The 19,778-nt window shown below is 42.0% G+C and overlaps 1 protein-coding gene across 2 annotated transcripts in view; it reads right to left on the minus strand.

Moving 5' to 3' along the window:
* celsr3 (cadherin, EGF LAG seven-pass G-type receptor 3) overlaps window positions 1-19,778 on the minus strand; it is an 88,298-nt gene that overhangs the window by 54,506 nt on the left and 14,014 nt on the right. For both annotated transcript variants that reach the window (XM_079557528.1, XM_079557527.1), the window contains exons 2-3: window positions 5,413-5,762; window positions 1,827-2,115 (exon numbers count right to left, since the gene is read on the minus strand). In XM_079557528.1, the coding sequence (XP_079413654.1) occupies window positions 1,827-2,115; window positions 5,413-5,762 (639 nt within the window). The remainder of the gene's footprint in view (window positions 1-1,826; window positions 2,116-5,412; window positions 5,763-19,778) is intronic.

The following is a 19,778-nucleotide window of genomic DNA, read 5'->3' on the forward strand; positions in this document are numbered from 1 at the left end:
AAATCTTTCCAACAGCAAAGTGGAGTATACTGGAACACCAACAACTCAGACTGTATTGGCGCATATACTACAAGGTTTGCCAAGGGAGAAAAATAGCTCATAATAAACGCAGACTGGATGGAGCGTTTGCAACTTTCATTTGTTTGCAAATTTGTAAATCATTTTCAGAGTGATGCCACAGGCTAATACAATACAATTATACCAGTTCAACATGACAACGGTAGATACAGACGGCATCTCAGGACTCACCCTTATATGGCCATGTTTGAAGCAAATAGAAGAAAAATCTAAACTCTCAATAATTACTCCAAAACTACTACTGAATATAGTTTTCTACCCAAGACACAAAGACATGGAGAGGAGCAGAAGGGTTCAACAGCCCATCATCACATAAATAACGGAGAATGCTTCATGCTACATGCTAACGCTAGCTAGGACTACTGATTTTTTCCTCTTCTGAACAATCTGCTGAGAAAAAACATGTGACATGTGCCATGCCCGATCCCGTCAGCCCTTGAAAGCTCAGCAGGCAAGGCCTGGTTGGTATTTGGATGGGAGACAGGAAGCTTGGGCGAATGTAGTGAGTGAGTGAGTGGTTGGTGGTGGTCGGAGGGGCCGTTGGCGCAGACTGGTTGCCTCGCTTCCGTCAGTCTACGCCAGGGCAGCTGTGGCTACAGTAGTAGCTAACCACCACCAAGTATGGAGTGAATGAATAATGCAATGTAAAGCGTCCTTGAGTGTCCAGAAAAGCGCAATATAAAACCGATGCATTATTATTATTATTAATTTGGACCCGATTTAGACTTGACTTTATTTGTATGTTAATATTCCGGCTAAAAAGAGCGACAAATTGTTTTTCCCCAAACATACTTCCTTCCCCCTCTGCGTGGCCACGTCCCTTGTATGACGTAATGCCGACTGTATCTATGAACTGGTTGCATAGGAATCGAACTAGTTTGCTCTTCCATTTTTACTTAATTCCCCAACCAACGACACTCTAAATAACCGTCAAAACGTTGACATTCAGCCTTCAAACATCATAATCTGTTTTATTTTGGTGACAGAAACATTAATGTAGCACACGTTTCCTGGTATTCCCTCTCTCTCTCTCTCTCTCTCTCTCTCCATCTCAACTCCTGTCTCTTTGTAAACCTCTTTGAGTGAGAGCGTTGAAGTAAACGGAGGTGGAGACTCTTCCCAGGAGGCAGCAGTGTGTGCAGGTTTTCATGTTATCTTTTCTTTCTTTCATCGAGACCAAAGAACAGCGTCGAGCCGGGACACATTGACAAAAACAGGCTTCTACAAATGGTTTTGACTCACAATACTTCACTGGATCAGACAGAACGAGGGGAATACACACACACACCTGTTAGTTCTGAAGGGGGGAGGTTGATTTATCTATATATAAAAAAAAAAGGACTGGCATGGGAAAATGAGAACTCAACTGGGAGAATATTAATGCCTCTATCAATAACAAAGCTGAGAGTTGGAAACCGACAGTAGCTTTGCCATTACTCAATTGGAAAGAACCAGTATGTAAATGGAATCGCAAGGAACCACAAATATTACACAATGTTGTAACTGCAGCAGATAAAACTGAAGTGCATATTGTCATTATATTTTCAATCGTAACCAAACTTGAATTCACTAATTATACTATATTATACTTTTACTTCTTGCTACTACACCCAAAGATGACACATTTCTATGGTACCAATCAATTTACAACATTTGATCTCACACTGGCCACCAAATAATACAAGCAATCACAAACGCAATAGCTAAGTTCTGGCAGAAACCAAAGCATTACCAACAACGGCACTCACCGGTGTAGTCCTCTCGACAGATGCAGGTGTAGCCGCCCTCCCTGCGCGCACACACCCCTCCGTTCAGGCAGGGGTTGGAGTAGCACAGGTTGATCTCCGTCTCGCAGTAGTCCCCGGTGAACCCCAGAGGGCAGCGGCAGCGCAGTCCGGCGATGGGGTGGATGGGGCGGAACAGGATAGAGTTGGAGGAGATGAACGGAGCGGACGAGTTGAACTTTAGCACCGAGATGCACTTCATGTAGTTCTGACAGGGCTCTCGCAGGCAGACGTTATCGTCGAACGGAAGAACCTGTGGCAGAACACACGAGAAAATAATTAGCATTAGTGGAATTAACCCTGGTGACGTCTGGCATAGTTTCCCGACGCAGGCGGGTTTCACTTCCAAGTCCATTTGCCTTCTGCATAATCCTTTGTTTAGTTGACATTATTCCGGTGTTGGTTTGGTCAATAGCAAGACCCAAGACAGCATCATGCCATCTCAAACACATCTTTATCACTATCTTACCAATGGGCGAGGAAAGCGCTTGGTCCTCATGGCGAGGCTCTGACATTGCTCCGATACCGATAGTGGCTAAGGGCGACTCCAGAAGATTCAATAATACATGGAAACTTATATCATTGAATACCTTGTTGAATACATTGTTTTTGAGATGTGTAAAGTGCCCATTTAGCCTGGTTTCAAAAGACTTTCATTGTTTCTAAAAAATACAGTTGATTCCCCTGACAACGCTGAGAAGAGTGTAATATGTATATATAATACAATATTTATATTTTTAAAGTCATAGCTGTAAGCTTTGATCGACAGGCCCTGGAGTACTGTGGAGGCTTGTTGCTGCTCAGCAATGGAGTGCAAATACAGGAGAATCCATCTTGAACCGCCTTCATCGTTTGGACAGAACCAAAATTGATTCTGGCAAAAAAGACACTAATTAACAACACAGCAATGCCAAAAAAAACACAAGGTGCTGCTACGCATTATACAAACACACATAACTGTTTTCAAAACTGAATATTCAATGTATTTGCGGTGTTCTTGGTCAAGTCAGCAGAAAATGTACAACCTCTCCCCGAATGATTCCAGCCGGCGCAGCCCCAGATTGATGTCAGTGCAAATGTTATTGGCACTGTAATATCAATCTGGCTCTTGCCACGTTAGGTCAGCAATGACAGTCTATAAATATTAAGCCTATGTTATGCAATTTACACTTTCTTGATTAGAAAATGCTATATTAATCTAAAATAGCTGTAACAAAACCTCCAGTATCCTGATTTTCTAATGATCTCCCCATAAGCTCCTCCCCCTCCTCTTGTTCCCCTTTGCTGCACAGCTGTTCCAATAAAGAGAGGTGAGGACAACAAAAGCCACTGGAGAAGATTCTAAAAAGTCGATAATGCATAATACCCATCCTTTAAATATTACTTGTTAATACTCACAGTAACTCATTCACTGTATTGAAAAACTGATTTAGAGTTGTGTTTATTTAAATCCATCTAAAAATACAAAATGCTCCTTTTCCAACACACCTTTGCTTACTTTGCCCACAGAAACTGTGGCCTACTTCTCGCTACAAAGTCCATCCGTCTTGTTCGCTGTAAATGTCAAGCAACAACAAATATTCTCCATATGTTCCCCCTTCTGTTACTCTCAGCTTCATTTTCAGCATGACTGTCTTTAATCCCAGTATTTTATTCACATGTTTAGTGTTTATTTATCTAAAGCTAAACCTGTCCAAACCTGGCACACTTGGTATTTTTCACACATTTATAGGTTTTCCAGGCCTCTTGTGAGTACTGCGTGTGATATATTCAGCCTGTGTCTGAACTATGACAGTCTCCAGCTGTGTGTGTGTTGATGTGTTAAATTTGCATTAAGTCATTATAAACTAGTGCAGCGGAAACTCTACAGCTGCACAGAGAGAACAAGCTCACTTTGTGTATTCCTCAGCATTAGTCTTCACAAACAAATGTATTTCCAGATTATTTTAGCCATGGCTGTGACTCAGCATGCTGTAGCGCTATAATCCCCATATTACAAGATGCTTTTATGGTCAGGAATACATCACTGGAAGATTAGCCTATTATGTTTAGGTGGGAGAACTCAAAACCCAAAGTGGGGTAAATCATGCACACTCCACAGATAAAAGCCTTATACAGTCTGGAAATCGATTTGCGGATTTGTGGTCCACATTGAATTTACTTTCTTTGTACAATGGCAAACTATGCTGTTTTCTAATAGTAAAGTTAAGCAGAAGAATATTCAACTATTGCCCCTCCTGATGGCCCAGTTATTGAGGTTTAAAAATGTGTTTGTCTTAATTGATGATTCATGTCGACTCTCTTGTTAAAAAGCCAAGTTAAATTTCTGAATTTCAGTAACACATTGTTTTTCTCCCAGGCAAGGACGATGTCTTGGGATGTGTTGCAAATGCCTCTTGGCCAGGACTCCCTTAAAACCAATCTCTTGCTGATTTCAATGGGCTTTCCTGGTCAAATAAAGGTTTGATTTTTTTATTTGTGTCCAACAAATAAACATGGCATGCCTGGAAGGTCAAACCTTACCATTGTTTCAGAATATGTTAACAAAATATCTGACAAATAGCTCCGCTACCACTGTTGTTTTTGGCAACCTTTTTAGTTTAAGTCTTAGTCTTTTGGATGAAAATTGTTTTATTTTTAGTCACATTTTAGTCATTTCTAAATGGGATAGTTTTTGTCATGTTTAAGTCAGATGAAAACGAAAAAGGTTTAGTCAAGTTTTAGTCAGTTTCATTGTAAAAACTAATAAACAATTTTACAAAGTATTGGCAATTGGGATAAAGAATAATAATCTCTTGGCTTTATAGGTTTTGACAAACAGATTACACCACTATAGGCACTGGCAGAAGTGTCATTGTGAACATGACTTTTCCCAAAAGCGCCCGCTCTCCTCGTCCTATGATCATCGCTTTGAGATTTTTTTTAAATCACAGCGCTGTCTGCACAATCGTACATCGACATGCTTTCTGCGTTCAGACACTATGGTATTTAAAACTGTCCTGACACGCTCCATGGAGGACGTTCGCTGACTGTAACGGGGCGCGAGAGAGAGAGAGAGAGAAAGAGAAAGAGGTGCGCAGAGTGCCGCATGCGAGTTCACGTTCTCCTTCTCCGTGAACACGCTCTGTTTATAAACGGTCTGACAAACTTTCTCCCATTTTCGTCTTGTCTCATTGACGTGAACTCACAGCATCTCGTCATGTTTTAGTCTCCAAAGAGCTATTTTCATCGTTAAGTCATTGTCATTAAATTAAGGTGGGTCAATGAGATTATATCGTTATAGCCAGTGTCTTACCATGATCTTGTAAATCTTCCCTTCATTCTAACAGTAAAGATTTTTATCTCATATAACAAATCTGGCACTGTTCTCAACCTTCTTACACTTAAAGCTGGTGGAAGAAGCAGTGGCTCAGTTCGGTAGAAAGCTCCCTGATTCGAAGGGTATGCTTTGAATGCCCCATGCCATTGCTACAAAAGATTAAATATTTTCTATTTTTCCCACCCTTCCTGTTATCCTGCATACTTTCACACTACAGACTGATTCACTGACCTTCATCTGCGTCAGCGCTGTGAGCCGCGGCCTGTTCAGATAGAGCTGTTCCTCCAGTGCTTCGGAGGGGAAGAAGCGACCACCGGGAAGCGCCGCCGAGAAGGACACGTTCAGGATGGTCTTTCCCTGCGGCGAGGTGTCGTGGTCGGGCTGGATGTTGAACACGAAGACGTCCTCCACGGGGACGGACAGCACCGCGGACACGCCCTCCAGGAAGTGGGTCAGCAGCGGGGACAGGAAGTGGTCCTGGGACATGTTCTGGAGACGCACCGTGATGCTGCTGCCCAACATGTCCTCGGTGATGATGAGGACGCGCAGGATGCACTGAGCTGAGACGCTGTGGGCGCCATCTGAGGAGAGGACGGACAAGAGGTACAAAATGACGTGGCTGACAATGTAAGAAATATCTTAGTTACATAGGACATCATTTTTCTAAACACACTCTCAGTCACACTCATTCATTCAATACAATTTAAACACCCGTTCCTTCGACACATATTCATTCTTATCATTACAGAATTTATAAACACCTGTTCTACTACTGTCGGCCAGTTCTTGCTAATCAACAAACACTCCTGACAAGCCAAGCCTATACCACTTTGAGAATGTCGGATATCTGATCAGCGGTGTGAGTCAGTGGTTGGTCAGAGGGGCCAATATCAGCCTCGCTTCCATTGAGGCCAAGACAAGCATAACCACCCCAGTGTGAAGTCAATTATAATACATTCGTCTGTTTATTGACTGGTGCATCTGGAAGACTTAAGACAGGCTTAACACACTGCCTGACCAGAGGAAACCTGGATTTAACAAACTGTCATGATCTGTGGTCACTGCAGTTGGTCAGGTCTAGGTTCAGCAACACTGTATGTGCTCGAAGAATGAGATCAGCTGAACATCCTGAATGACCAGGTTATTTTTCATCCCTGATGACAATGCCAGGATTCATTGGGCTCACACTGTGAAAGAGTGGTTCAGGTGGCATGAGACATCATTTTCACACATGAACTGGGGTGTATTTAAGGGGCACTCTTACATAGACACCTGGATCTAGAGTCTCTTCACTCCCTCTTTATCCAGACAATTCAGGGAGTGGGATGCATTAATCTCCACCGCAGCAGCAAAATCAACCAGCCTCTTCTGCCACTCAATCTACTACACAACCAGCGTCCACACAGGAGTATGACCTTCCCTTGTTCCTATTTGTGCAATCTCTAACTTTAAGACGTCTTTCGCCTTATTACAAATCTTAGCCTTGAAATCTTCATCTAAACAACACAAATGGATTCAATCATTTATTCTCCACTTCTTTCCTTGGTATAAACTGCTCACAGCTATTTCTACAAAGCACCGCGTCGAACCGAGACAAGCCCTCATAGATACTGTACAGGAGGTGGCTCAGAAGGTCAGCACTGAAGGAGACGAATGGTCAAAGTGACACAGACAAATGAATCAACGCAACAGAGGGAAGCCCAGAGAAAAACATAGAGGTCACGTTGAATCAGATATGTCCCTGTTACTGTAAACCACTGCATGTTTATAAGTATATGGCATATCTGTAACAATCATTATCTGAGATCAGGTTTCAGAGGAACGAAATACAGAGAGGTCTGGATCACTTCAATTCAGCATTATAAAGCACCACACTGGCAGTAAATAGAAGCACTGGTAAAAAAAAAAAAAAAAAAAGGGCTCGTTCCAGATCGGGAAAATGTACTACATAGAAAAGCAGTGGGGAAGCAGAGGGAGGACATGTTTTCACTGCAACTGAGCATCAAAAAGAGGTACCTGTGTCCTTAGAGACTACAGTGGGCGCATAGACAGGTACAGCAGATTGCTAGTTGGCTGAAACACATCAACATAACAGCTATCATTCAGCCGTAAATGAGAAAAAAACTGGTACGTACAAACTATCTTGCACGTGGGCTACGGTTGTGAAGAAGAAGTCGTCCCACTGCTCCAAGGAAGTGCTTGAGCAAAATTCACAATAAGAAATGTATAAGACAATGATGAATCCTTCCCTCTCCTCTGTTTCCCATTACTTACACAAAGCCTCCCTTGTTCGGGGGGAAAAAATGAATCCTAGCGGGTCGCAACCTCCTCATACGCAACAATAATAACAATAACATCAGAAATATAAGCAGCACCGCATAAAGCGCCGCTGCAGCCATGAGAGGTGCGTTTTCTGGGAAGCAATTTGCAGCGACATGTTTTCTAATCATCCTCAAATCCAGCACAAGAGGAGACCGAGACGAGAGCAGCAGGTGTGAGGAGAGAGAGAGAGTCTGAGGAAAGGATGCAAGGAAAGGTTGCAAGGAAGCAAGTGAGCGAGGCTAAAGTCCAAAGGTTTATTACAGAGGGAAAGAAAGGATGGAGGAGGAGAGTAAAAATGATTGGGGTATAGTGGTACAAACTGCTTCAGTGGAGCATGGATTTAAAAGCGCTCTGTGTTGTCGAGCTTTTTTGCAATGGGAAAAAAATAAGTTCCGGTTGACTTTTCAAACGACGACCATCTTTTCTGCTCCCGGTGTGTTCAGAGGCGCAGAGTTCAGTAGTTTGATGGAGACAGGCGGGAATGATATCCGCCTCAGTGGAGCAGCATGGCAGTGACAGTCTATTGCTGAATGGGCTTTCACATGTCCAGCACATAGTGGAGTCGGGGGGAGGGAAAGTCCAGAGTAGTCCTGCTTTTGGAGAGCAGCCTCCTCTCTCTGTTCACATGGGGAATCGTATTACATATAGAGTTTACAGCAGAACTAAGTAACTTTTTTACTTTAATAAATCCCTTTCGTAGTCCCTCTGAGGGTAATACAAGTGTTAATGAGGGGGTCTTTTATCTCCCCCGGTGTCTCTGGCCAGAAAACCACACTTGCAACTTTCCCTGCTCTGACCCGGCAGCCCCAATACATACCAATGGAAAACATCTCCCTCACTGCTTTCAGTTGTTCTACAAAATCACTTTTGGTACAGGTAAGTCCTAAGTGACTGTATGTTTGTCTATAACACATACATCCAATTTGAGAGAGAAAAATATGTCCCTTGTATATTTCGGTTATGGCACAATGTACAATATCCCTCTCTCCCTTTGTCTTTTCTCAGCGTAGCATTTACTCTCACAGACAATTAATGAGTCAAAAAAAAAACACAACATGCTACGACACCTGCATTGGCGCTTGGGGCCTCTAGCTGCAAAAGTTACTTAGCTCTCCTTTAAAGGAATAGGCCACCGTTTTTGTATACTAAGATATGTTCTTACCTCACTTTAGTCGAGTTAATATATCCCCGTCTGGTCATTGTCCGCGCGCTCTGTCACGCAAACGGAGCACATACGCAGCCTCTCCCATATGTCACATAGCTCCGAAAAAGCTCACGATAGAAGCTACCAAGCTCTTCCACGAGTTCCCTATTTAAATAAAGTTACGTGAAGTGTTTTCATGCGAAGTATATTTACACAGAAATGTAGCATGTCGATTTTATAAGCAGATAAAAAGGGGTACTATATTGTGAGGCGTATTGATACGAGGAGTAAAACGTCCGCGCAGTAACTCCTATAGGTTATTGACGGAAGTGAGCGGGGGAAGTCTTTAGGAGTTACTGCGCGGACGTTTTACTCCTCGTATCATTACGCCTCACAATATAGTCCCCCTTTTTATCTGCTTATAAAATCGACATGCTACATTTCTGTGTAAATATACTTCGCATGAAAACACTTCACGTAACTTTATTTAAATAGGGAACACGTGGAAGAGCTTGGTAGCTTCTATCGTGAGCTTTTTTGGAGCTATGTGACATGTGGGAGAGGCTGCGTATGTGCTCCGTTTGCCTGGCAGAGCGCACGGACAAAGACCAGACGGGGATATATTAACACGTCTAAAGTGAGGTAAGAACATATCTTAGTATGTAAAAACGGTGGCCTATTCCTTTAAGATAGATTGCGCAGTTAATGAGTAACTGATTGTCAACATGTTGAATGTATGAATGTTGGCATTCATAATCGTAGGAAGCCATTAGTTCCGGTAATCGTGCATAGACATCATAAAAATGTGTGGGACATCATATTGTATTGTAAACTCTTCTGCCACTGCTCATCATCAGGTTATGAATGCACTTTAAATCCAATCAAGCAAAGAAAATACAGTGTTTCCTCATCAGGGCCCTAGACGCTGGTGATGGTGGTAAAAGGAGAGGATGGAGAGGCTACTGGTTCTGCTGCTGCGGGGGAACAACTGAAGATGACTGGATGTGGATTAGCAAAATCGGACCGAGGACTGGATTTGGTAAATTCTTCTTTTTCTAACCTTTTTTAATTATATTTTTTACTGTGGATCCTCTCAAGAGTAGTTCAAGTTCAAAGTGGTGCAATAGTACACAAGTTTAGAGTTAGGTCAACAGAGAGATGACGTTGACAGAATGCACTTTACATTCTGTCAAGTATGTAAAGTCACTCACAAAATGGCATTGTTTTCTGCGAGCGCTACTGAAATAACTTCCACTTCCCCACTCTGACCAAGTTTTATCAATGTTTTATTGTTACAAGTGAAGCTGAAGTGGACGGAGCAGAGAGAGAGACATGCATTAGTGATAAGGGCTTTATGGTTTGATGGACACTCACCCACAATATATATGTGTGTGTACAGCTTAATGGAAAAAAGTTTTGTGCATTCTCCTGCCTTTCTCTTTAGCTGTGGACTTGCATGTTTTGGTCAGGATCTTTCAGAGAATAACCGAACATGCTGAACTTTTCAAAGCATAAAATTATGTCCCTCCCTGTAGCCGTAATCACCCAATCTTCTCCCATGTCTAAAATGACCAAGTTCCACATGTCTCCAATCTTTAAGCTTTTAGCCCTTTTCCTCCTGCCTCTCCAGCTCCGGGCGAGCATTGTGAGGTATATTCGCTCTATTTCTGTGATTTCGGATTGAAATGGAGGGAAGCGCAGTGAGAGCAGTGACAAGAGCGGCTTGGAGAGAACCATTAGTCAGAGCCACCTGCAGACGACAGATAGCACTCCACTCCCTCTCTCACAAGAATAAGAATAACTTTGGCATAAAACATTGAGATGTGCAAAAGAGAAATCCAAAGCTAGAGGCACATTAAACAGGAAGTGGCTTAAATGCAAAACATACAAATAGGAAGAGCAATAAGATTGGAATTGGCACAAGTAATATAAAGTCAATGTATACAAACAATTGCTGTGTCAGACAAATGCAGATATGGTCATATTCGAAGCAGGCAGAGGGGGGGGGAAAAAACACAATTTTCTTTAATTTCTCCACCATTACTTTAACAAAAGCTGAATTATGAATATATTTTCTCCTAAATAAAGATACAGAGACATGGAGAGGAGCAAAGTAGTTCAACAGCCCATAAATACTTTGTAAAGGGCGGTGCTAACCAGGAAGCTACGTTAGCTTCACGTTATTATGCTAACGGGGTGAGTACCTATGACCCCATGCTAACGTTAGCAACGAGTGCCGCTTTTCGCCTCTACTGAACAATTTGCTGTGAAAAAATCACCCATATAGACCCGATTTTGACTTGACTTTGTATGTGTGTTATAAATATGTTAATTGTCGGGGCATTTAGATTTTTATCAAACGTCCCGGCACAGCGACATTTTTCCCCCCTTTGTTTGAGTGGCGACACTTTTATCTTTTATGCCAAATCATTATTGAAAATACGTGGGTCTACTAGAACTATTTACTTACTACTTTACTAACTGAACAGGCTACGCTCAAAACTATTGTCGGAATAGTGGTTTCAAAAAGTGTCAGATTTGCGGGACGTCGCAATGGAGGGTTGTCGGAATGACGGATCGACCAACCAGAAAAAAAGAGTGAAAAAATTGTGTTTCCCATATGAGGTTTTTCCTTCCCCTCAACCAGGCCACGCCCCCTTGTATGACACCAGACCACGCCCCCTTGTTGCCGTCTGTATCTATACTTAACAAAGGAAACAAAACATGTAAAATATAAGTGTTTGTTCTCAGACCTTGCTACTCGTTGGTTATGCATCTTCATGAAGGTTAGTTCTGAGATGCTTCAACAAAAATAGGCCAACCTGACATCCACGATTGAACTTGTTTGTTTTAGATGACACTAAAGACATGTTGTAGACATGGTGAAAAAGTCTGTCACAGCAACCTCTGATGCAATTGGATTGTGCAGAGTCAAAACGATGAAGAAAAGCCCAGTGGAACTAAAAGCTTATTCCAGTGGCCCATATGTAAACTAGCACCACCACCGTTCAGGCTGAAGGCATTAAATGTGCACTCTGGTAATCGCGCAGTTAGGGATTAACACTGCAGCCCGAAGGGAAGATCCAAACCTTCAAGGACCAGCGTCAAAAACTGGGTTTCAACTGAACAATAGGCGTTTAAAGCGTACAGTGAGAGGAGAGCCAGTCCCCGGTCACGCTCCTCCGCAACATTAGCAAAACATTAGCCTAACGCTAGCTCGCGGTGCTGCTTGTTAACAACATGGGGTCAAATCCTGTTTCACACCAGCCTCTGTCTGGCCCTGTGCCTCCTCAGCCGATAAGTGTGACAGCAAAAAGGAAGGATTTAAACAAGGACATGGGGAAAAATGGATGGTTTTCAAATTCAGTTGGATCAGGAAGTATAACAGGAAATCACATAGTTCCTGGTCAATTGTTAAGGCAAATGTAATGCTGCGCTCGTGTGGTGCTAAGAAGCTGAAAATGCAATTCTGTAATCCCTTCAATGTGAGCTTTGCAGTTCAACAAAGTTTTTTTTGTCCTCTGAGTAACATAATTGGGAGAGAAGTGCCCAACATTGCCAAAGACAAGAATTGTAAAATGTAGATAATTGATGTGATTTGTACTCTTATAAAACCAAATTTTATCAAAATAAAAATAATTTATTCATAGAACTAATCATGTTCTTGGGTGTCAAATCTAGATGGAAAAACAACTTAAAAGTTACAAAATTGTTTCAAAATAGTGCAGTCCTAACAAGGAAGGCTGTTCTGTCACACTTACATCTCCTGTCTGCCACCTCAAGTGACTAATGTTCTTACAGTATATGCTAATAAATGCATTTGCTATAAGTACATGTTCTGACTGGGATACTGGAGACAAATAAATCCAATTTGCACTTGGCTCCGAACCGTCCACGTCGACCCTCTGCTGAGCCACTGCCACATTTTCTTTCTTTGTGCACTTCATTATCAAACCCCAACTGGTTAATATTTTGTGACCGCATATCTGCACCCACAGTGATTGATTTAATAATATTGTCTAAATGATGACTCACAGTAGAATTTAATATCTGCTTTGGGCTGTTAACAGGTACCACTGGTCCCATTTTCGTGGATAATTAGACAATTCAAGGTTTGAAATGTCAGGAGGACTGTGAAAAAGACCCCCAATTTATACTGTTGGATTGTCGACTGAACCGAGATTCCCACCTTGCTGTGTTGGGAATGGTGAGACGTCTCAGTTTAAGACACACTCTTGTACTGTCTGGAGGCTGTTAGTCTGATAGACAGATGGCTGGCAATAGTTTTTGTCTGTGTCTTACTGCCGAGCAAAGTTGTGATTTGGTGGTCACTGGGGAAAGTGGTTGTTTTTACTTGTTTGTTTTCAGACAAACGTGTTTCGGTTACAGGCTGAAGCAAGTCTTTGGGCCAGATCTTGTGGTTCATAGCGCAGGCTGTAGAGCAGACGAGTACACAGACGGGGACGCTCCTTGCAATCTTCAGTGTCATACCTGGCGCAAAAAGTGGGCAGGAAAGGCGGGGTGGACAGACTCGCATTGCCATGTTTTGGTGCCGCCCCCTCCTCATGCTTTCCCCAGACCTGCGGAAGGCGGTGGTTTGCGAGGGGGGGTTCTCTTGTACACGCGTAACATGCATGATGCAGCGTGCAATGTTTAATAAAGATTAAAGAAATAAAACTGTTCCTCCGCTGCTGCAGCCACTCGCTGCAGATCCAAGATGAGCGGGCGGAGACAGAGAGGCAGCAGCCTCGCGTTGGACACCGTTCCAATGCGCAAAGTTACGAAATGTACAGGATTTAATTGATCAGAAACTGTCATATCGGCTGTGGAGTAGTAGTAGAGTTATGCAGTAGTTGCAAGAAAACTGCATCGTACTAGAACATTTGTGCTACAGCTGCAGGATTCTTGGAGCAGCTGAATTGAAAAAAAAAAAAAAATTCTATGCACCCTGTAAAATGCGCTTCTTTCTTTTGGACTGAGCTGTGGCTACACAAGGAGCATCATCAGGAGGTAAAGACTGACACACGATGGAAATGCCCCCTTAAAATGCAGATTAGACCTGGTGTTGTGGCACTTGAGGCGTGTGTGGTTTATTTATAGAAAACTGTTGTTGTTTTGGTGTTAGGCGTGTGCGCGTTGATCTACTGTAGAAAGTAAGCCCGTGCGTAACTGACGCTCAAACAGACTTTTCAAGGCAATTTTACTTTTGTTTTCAGTTTGGCGTCGATTCTAAGGAAGAAGACAAGGCAGCGCGATGTAAAGGGGAACATAATGTGAACGTTGCCACAGAAAAGCAGCTCGAGTGCTGCTTGTAATGAACCACGCCTCAGTCGGCCTCTTTTTCTTAAAAACGCCCTCTCCTAGTGGCGCAGCCTTTAGCGCACAACCTGAGCCACATGCAAGATCGCGCGTGCACCACGTTGCGTTTAGAGTTGCGCAGGGACTGCGCCAGTCACAAGATCTGGCCCATAGTGTCTATCATTGTCTCGTAGTTTCATAAGAAGCATAAGGAAATTCCACAAATACTGAAACTGATTTTCTTCTAGGTTTATTATTGTATATATTTATCAACCAGGCAATCAGGTTGAACCACTTCCTTGAACCACTTGTGTATATATACAGTTTTGGACATGCTGCTCAGACCTCCATCTTGAGGTTGAAACTGAAACATTTGCCTCAAACCCGCTGGTGCTTATATTGCTACTTTTTTAACAACATGACGACAGTGGAAAAAAAAATCAAGTTCTGCCACCGCATCCATGGGCGCAGATAGCGGGGGGGACGGGGGGGACATGACGTACCCAGATTTTCATTCACCTGGATCCGTCCCCCTCACTTTTATGAAGAAAAATATCTTGCAAGCATTTTGCAATGTGCGAAACAGCGCCTCCCTTGACCATTCACTTTGATATGCGGCGAGAAACGGTATTGCGCTCATGTGTTTGTGTTGACTGGGCTGTGCGTGTGTCAAAATGCGAAACGCGAGCTGTTGGTTATCAGACAGTGTAGCCTACGTCAGGAGGGTTCTGACACAGTTACGAATGACCCTCAATCAAAGAAGGTGGATCCACCTTCTTTGCTCCAATCCGTCCCCCCCAACTTTCATTAAAAAAAAAGTTTTCTAAAAGGCGAAACTCACAGAGAAAATCAAAAGATTAGTTCTAATATAGGCTACTGCTTTGCAACAACATAAAACAGCCAGATCATAAACGGACACTCATTTTGTTGAACTGGGCAGGCTGCCTGCGTTGTAGATATTCTATTTTAATCTTGTCTAAAAGTAATCCGGTCTGGCGTTTACGTCTCGAGCATGGTTTCCACGGTTACCCAGGGCGCGTAGCCTGACAGGCATCAGTTGGGGGACTGCTCTCAGAACACCAACGCTGAATGATGAAGCCATCCAAGCCGAAGAAGCAAAAAACAATTGCATCCTTTTTCCAAAAAGTAACAACTGTAAGTAAACTGTTAATTACGGTATCAATTTGCATTTTTGGTTGTCATTTTTGGTTGGACTCGTGCGACATGCGTGGAATACTTCAAAGATTGCGCGAGCACACTTACTAGGACGCCCTGCAGAAAATATGAAAGGGCATGAAAATACAAATGTTTTAACACTAATGCTGTTTTGTTTGTCGGGGGTATCAGTCGATAAGAATCTCCCTGAAATGAGTTTTTGGAAATTGGAATCATGTCTGCAAATGCCACTGACGCTAACGTGATCATTTTAACTTAGTAATTTTAACTATAACGCTCAGTCAGACTCAGATATCGTGACTGAGGTCTTAGCTGAACTTGACATGGTTAATATTTTTATACAAGTAGTATTTATAGTAGGCCTAGTAGTATTTCGTACCCTAGTCTAAGTAGGCCCTATTTATAGCCTATAATAATTAGGCTATCTTAACCAAACACCAACACTGATTCACCTTAAATTGAACACATTGCGCTCTAAATAATTTAATAAAATTTAATAAAATAATTTAGACTGACATGTGTTCAATTTAAGGTGAATCAGTGTTGGCATTTGGCCTAGCCCAGCCTACCTATTGAACCTCCATTGAATTTGAATGACTGAGCCTGTTGGCTTATTATCTTGCAGACACATTAGGCTATTCCAGAATATTTCTAATAGTCCTGAAATAGTCCAGAATCGATCTTTGTAGGCATTAGGCCTACAGGAGAGAGGTTTTTGGATCCTTCACTTAATCTGTTTCTGCATTTGAGGCCATTTATTGAAAAGTCATGTAGAGTAGTACTTATTTACAAATGTATTTTTGTATACATGTAGGCTTTGCTGTTCGTGTTTGTGTGTTTTTACAGCCTGCTATTTTGGTTTACATAAAGAATCTGTGCACTTAAAGTCAGTTCATGTTTAAATAAAACTGCTTTTTCATACGTCATGTGGCATGCTTGGTGAGTGATTAGAAACCGTACCAATACGCATTATTGTCTTGCAATGATGGGCAATTAAGTTTGATAGGTTGTCATGCCTGAGCAGCTTTGTCCCCCCCAGTTTCAAAAACCTATCTGCGCCCCTGACCGCATCCTTACAATCACAAAAGCCATTCTTCAAAATGAAATTGAATTGTTTTGCTATCACACTTGGTGTCCCTATTTCCGAACGATTTCAACGTGAGCCACGATCCCAGATTGATATTACTGTGCTTATGTTATTCGCACTGTAATATCAATCTGCCTCTTACCAGGTTCGCGCCGGCTCAGAAATCTAGTCATTAGCCATTAAGTCAGTGGTGGTCATGAATGTTGTGAGTGATTAAAAATGACTTCACTCTGAGACTCTGCTTTTAAAGATCCTGGTTTCCATCTGGTGCTGTAGGTCTTGTAATTGTAAATGCAGATTTTCCACTCAGTAAACACTGGGCTAAAGGTTGAGTCAGCAGCAGAGGCTAATGAGATCAACATTATACTGTTAACAAGGAAAGATTAGACAATATGTATGTGTGGGTTAAAGAATATGATCTGGTAGAAAAGCATTGTTGGTTTCCATGAAGGTTTTTCACAGTAAAAATGACACCTTAATTCTAAAGGTCATCATGACACAATTTTGAATCAAACAGTAGCTGCAGTGACAACATGAAATTTCACAATTAATATCACGTACAAAAATGGCCAAAATTTGCTTCATATTCAGTTGGTACAGATCATTTCGGTCAGTCTAAAACTACCACAATATTTCCAGCTTGACCCTTTGTCAAAAATCAATGCTTCCTTCCTCGCATCCTTGCCTCCTTTCCTTGTCTCCTTCATAGATCTGCTTTCCCTGAGGCTGTTCCATTTCTCAGTGGCTTGTGTCTATTATCTGTTGTGTGTCACGTTGTGCATATGTGTGTGTGCGCGATAGTAATGGTTGTGTATTGGGTCGGTTTATTGTGAGTGGGCGTGCGGTTAGTGTGTAGAGACTCGCTGTTTCGGCCCGTGGGAGGTCAGAGCTGCTCATAATCCTGTCTCAAACCAGCTGCCACCGAAAAAAACACCAACCCCCACCTCCAAAGGCCATTTCCTCCCTTCATTCAATCATTTCTATATTACAGCACAATTCATAATATCTTGAAATGCATTTTTGTGTTGTGCACTAAATTCATAAATCTCCTCTGAAGTCTTCCTCAAAGATTCCCCAAATATTCACATTTCCCCCTCTTTTCCTATTGACAAATTCAAAACATCTAGACCTATTCTGTCCTTTACAATGACCACCTTTGTGGAATTGAACCTCTTGAACTTTTGACTCTACTCTGTCTTCTTCAGTATCCCCTGAGTTGCTCCTCCTGAGCTGATGCTTTAATGCATTTTGAATAAGACACACTTATGATGCATTATGCATTACAGATATGGGCTCAGACGGAATTTAATTATGAAATCTATATCAGTATTTAACAGTAAGTCAGAGGAGAGATGGGAAACATTAAAACAAAATAACTTTGGCTTTTACAGACACTTCACCTGTACATGTGCGGAAGCTGACAGACTATTTCAAAATATATGCAACTCTTTTCCAAATTCAATATTTTCTTTCCCTCCAGGAAAACTTGTCTCAGCTTCCTCCTCTCATTATTTTTTACCCCCTGCAACAAAACCATTTACTCAGTTTTCAAGAATTGTCGATTTATTTCGTGACAGGAATGTCATGGCAGACATCTACTTGCATGACAATTTTTCCAAAGTAAAGATTTGGAAAAAAAATTGAAGATGCATCAATCTTGCTGTTGCAACAAGGCACTTTATTCCAGTTCTTTTACGATGTTTGGTGAAATTGAATTAGTGCCAGAGAATGACCTTCAGTGAGTGTCATTTATATGTATTTGTTTAGTAGTCCTTGCTGTGCCTTTTATATTGCCCTTTAGGGACAAATAAAGTATTTTGATTTTACATTTTGACATGTACAGGTTGTCAAAAGTACAAGCTCTTAGTCGCAGGAGTTTTCTATTGTAGCAAAGGTTTTTAAAAAGTAGTCATCTGGAATTGGTTGTTCTGAGCTGAAGACGTTTTGCATCTCAAGCTTCTTCAGTTCTGAGCATCCTACAGACTGTATGATTGCAGTTTCCAGAAGTGAAATGTCTTTCATTCTAAATAACCCGTTCAGATGATCACTTTATAAAAGAAGCAGAACAGCAGAATATTTGATGGCATAATATGCAAATGTACAGGGACCGGAAGGTACGGAAAAAGCCAGTTAATGGTTTGTTTGCTTTCGTTACAGTCGGAAAATGAGAAAGTATGAATCTGACTCCACCTCGAGGGACGAAGGCGAGGAAGAGGAGGAACACTGGTCTAACTTTAGCTTCATACATAAATAATGACTTTGGCATTAGCTCCGAGACATTCATATCATTACTGTCAACAAAACAAGATCACACACACGGGCTGCTGAAGGATAGGGAACTTTCTGTGCAAGCAAATACAGGGGAGAAAGTCATCTGGAATTTTGAGACATGCTGGTTAGGACTAGAGTGTTTTGACTTAGATTATGTACAAGTGGTAATGCACCTAGTGGTAAGAGCAGTAGCAGTAGTGATGGGTTAAGATACACTGCCGGACCAGGTATAATTTCAGCACAAAGAATGAGATCAGCTGACTACATCCAGAATTACCAGGATATTCCAATAGATTGCTTCCTCCCTGATGTCACGGGCTTATTCCAAGATGACAACGCGAGGATTCATCAGGACCACATGGTGAAAGAGTGGATCAGGGACCATGAAACATAATTTTCACACATGGATTGGCCAGATCTTAACCCCACTGGGAATCTTTGGGATGTGCTGGAGAAGGCTTTGCCCTGTGGCCACACTCTCCCATCATCAATACAAGAGCTTGGTGAAAAATGAATGCTTCTGACGTTGCCGAAGCTTACTGGAGCCCATTCATAGCGAATGCGTGCAGTAATCAAAGTGTGACCTTTTATCTGGTGGCAACTTCTTTTTTCAGTCAGGAAGTGTATGTTTTGTCTTTGTAGGCAAATTTGTCCCATCTGTCAATGTCAGGAGCAATGGCCGGCCGCTGTGCGTTCCCCCCACGGGACCCATTTCTAAATCTAGAGCAAGGTTTTGCCAGGAGTAATTAGCTAGAAACTTTTGACTTACTGTGCATGTTTTAAGTAGCAGAAGTCTAAAACAACTGTTTGTACTTTATTGTTGAACTTTGATCCATATTTAAAGATGCACTATGCAACTTTTTGTGTGGAAAAAAACCTTGATATTTGGGCATAATTGACCTTTTAGTGACTCAGTGGCGTTATTGGTTTAGCGTGGCACCTCTGCTTTCCCTCACAGTGGCCTCTATGATGCTCCAGAATCAATTGTTTTGGGATTTCTGGCAAGTTTCTGGTATGAACCCTTAAAAACCATTGATCCTGGAGCGTCATAAAGGCCACGTTGAGGGAAAGCAAAGGTGCCATGCTACACCCATAACGCCACTGAGTCTAAAAGGTCAGATATGCACCAATATCAAGTTGTTGTTTTTTCACTTAAAAAGTTGCATAGTACTTAAAGGCAGGATATTTGAATTAACTGTTTTAAAACATTGCAAAACTGTCATCAGCTTCTCCATCTGCTCAGCAAAATATATTTCGGTGCAAAATGCTATGCCAGCAACTATATGGACCTAAGGCAAA

Source organism: Gobius niger, assembly GCF_951799975.1.
Source record: "Gobius niger genome assembly, chromosome: 6".
In the NCBI taxonomy this organism is placed as follows: Eukaryota; Metazoa; Chordata; class Actinopteri; order Gobiiformes; family Gobiidae; genus Gobius; species Gobius niger.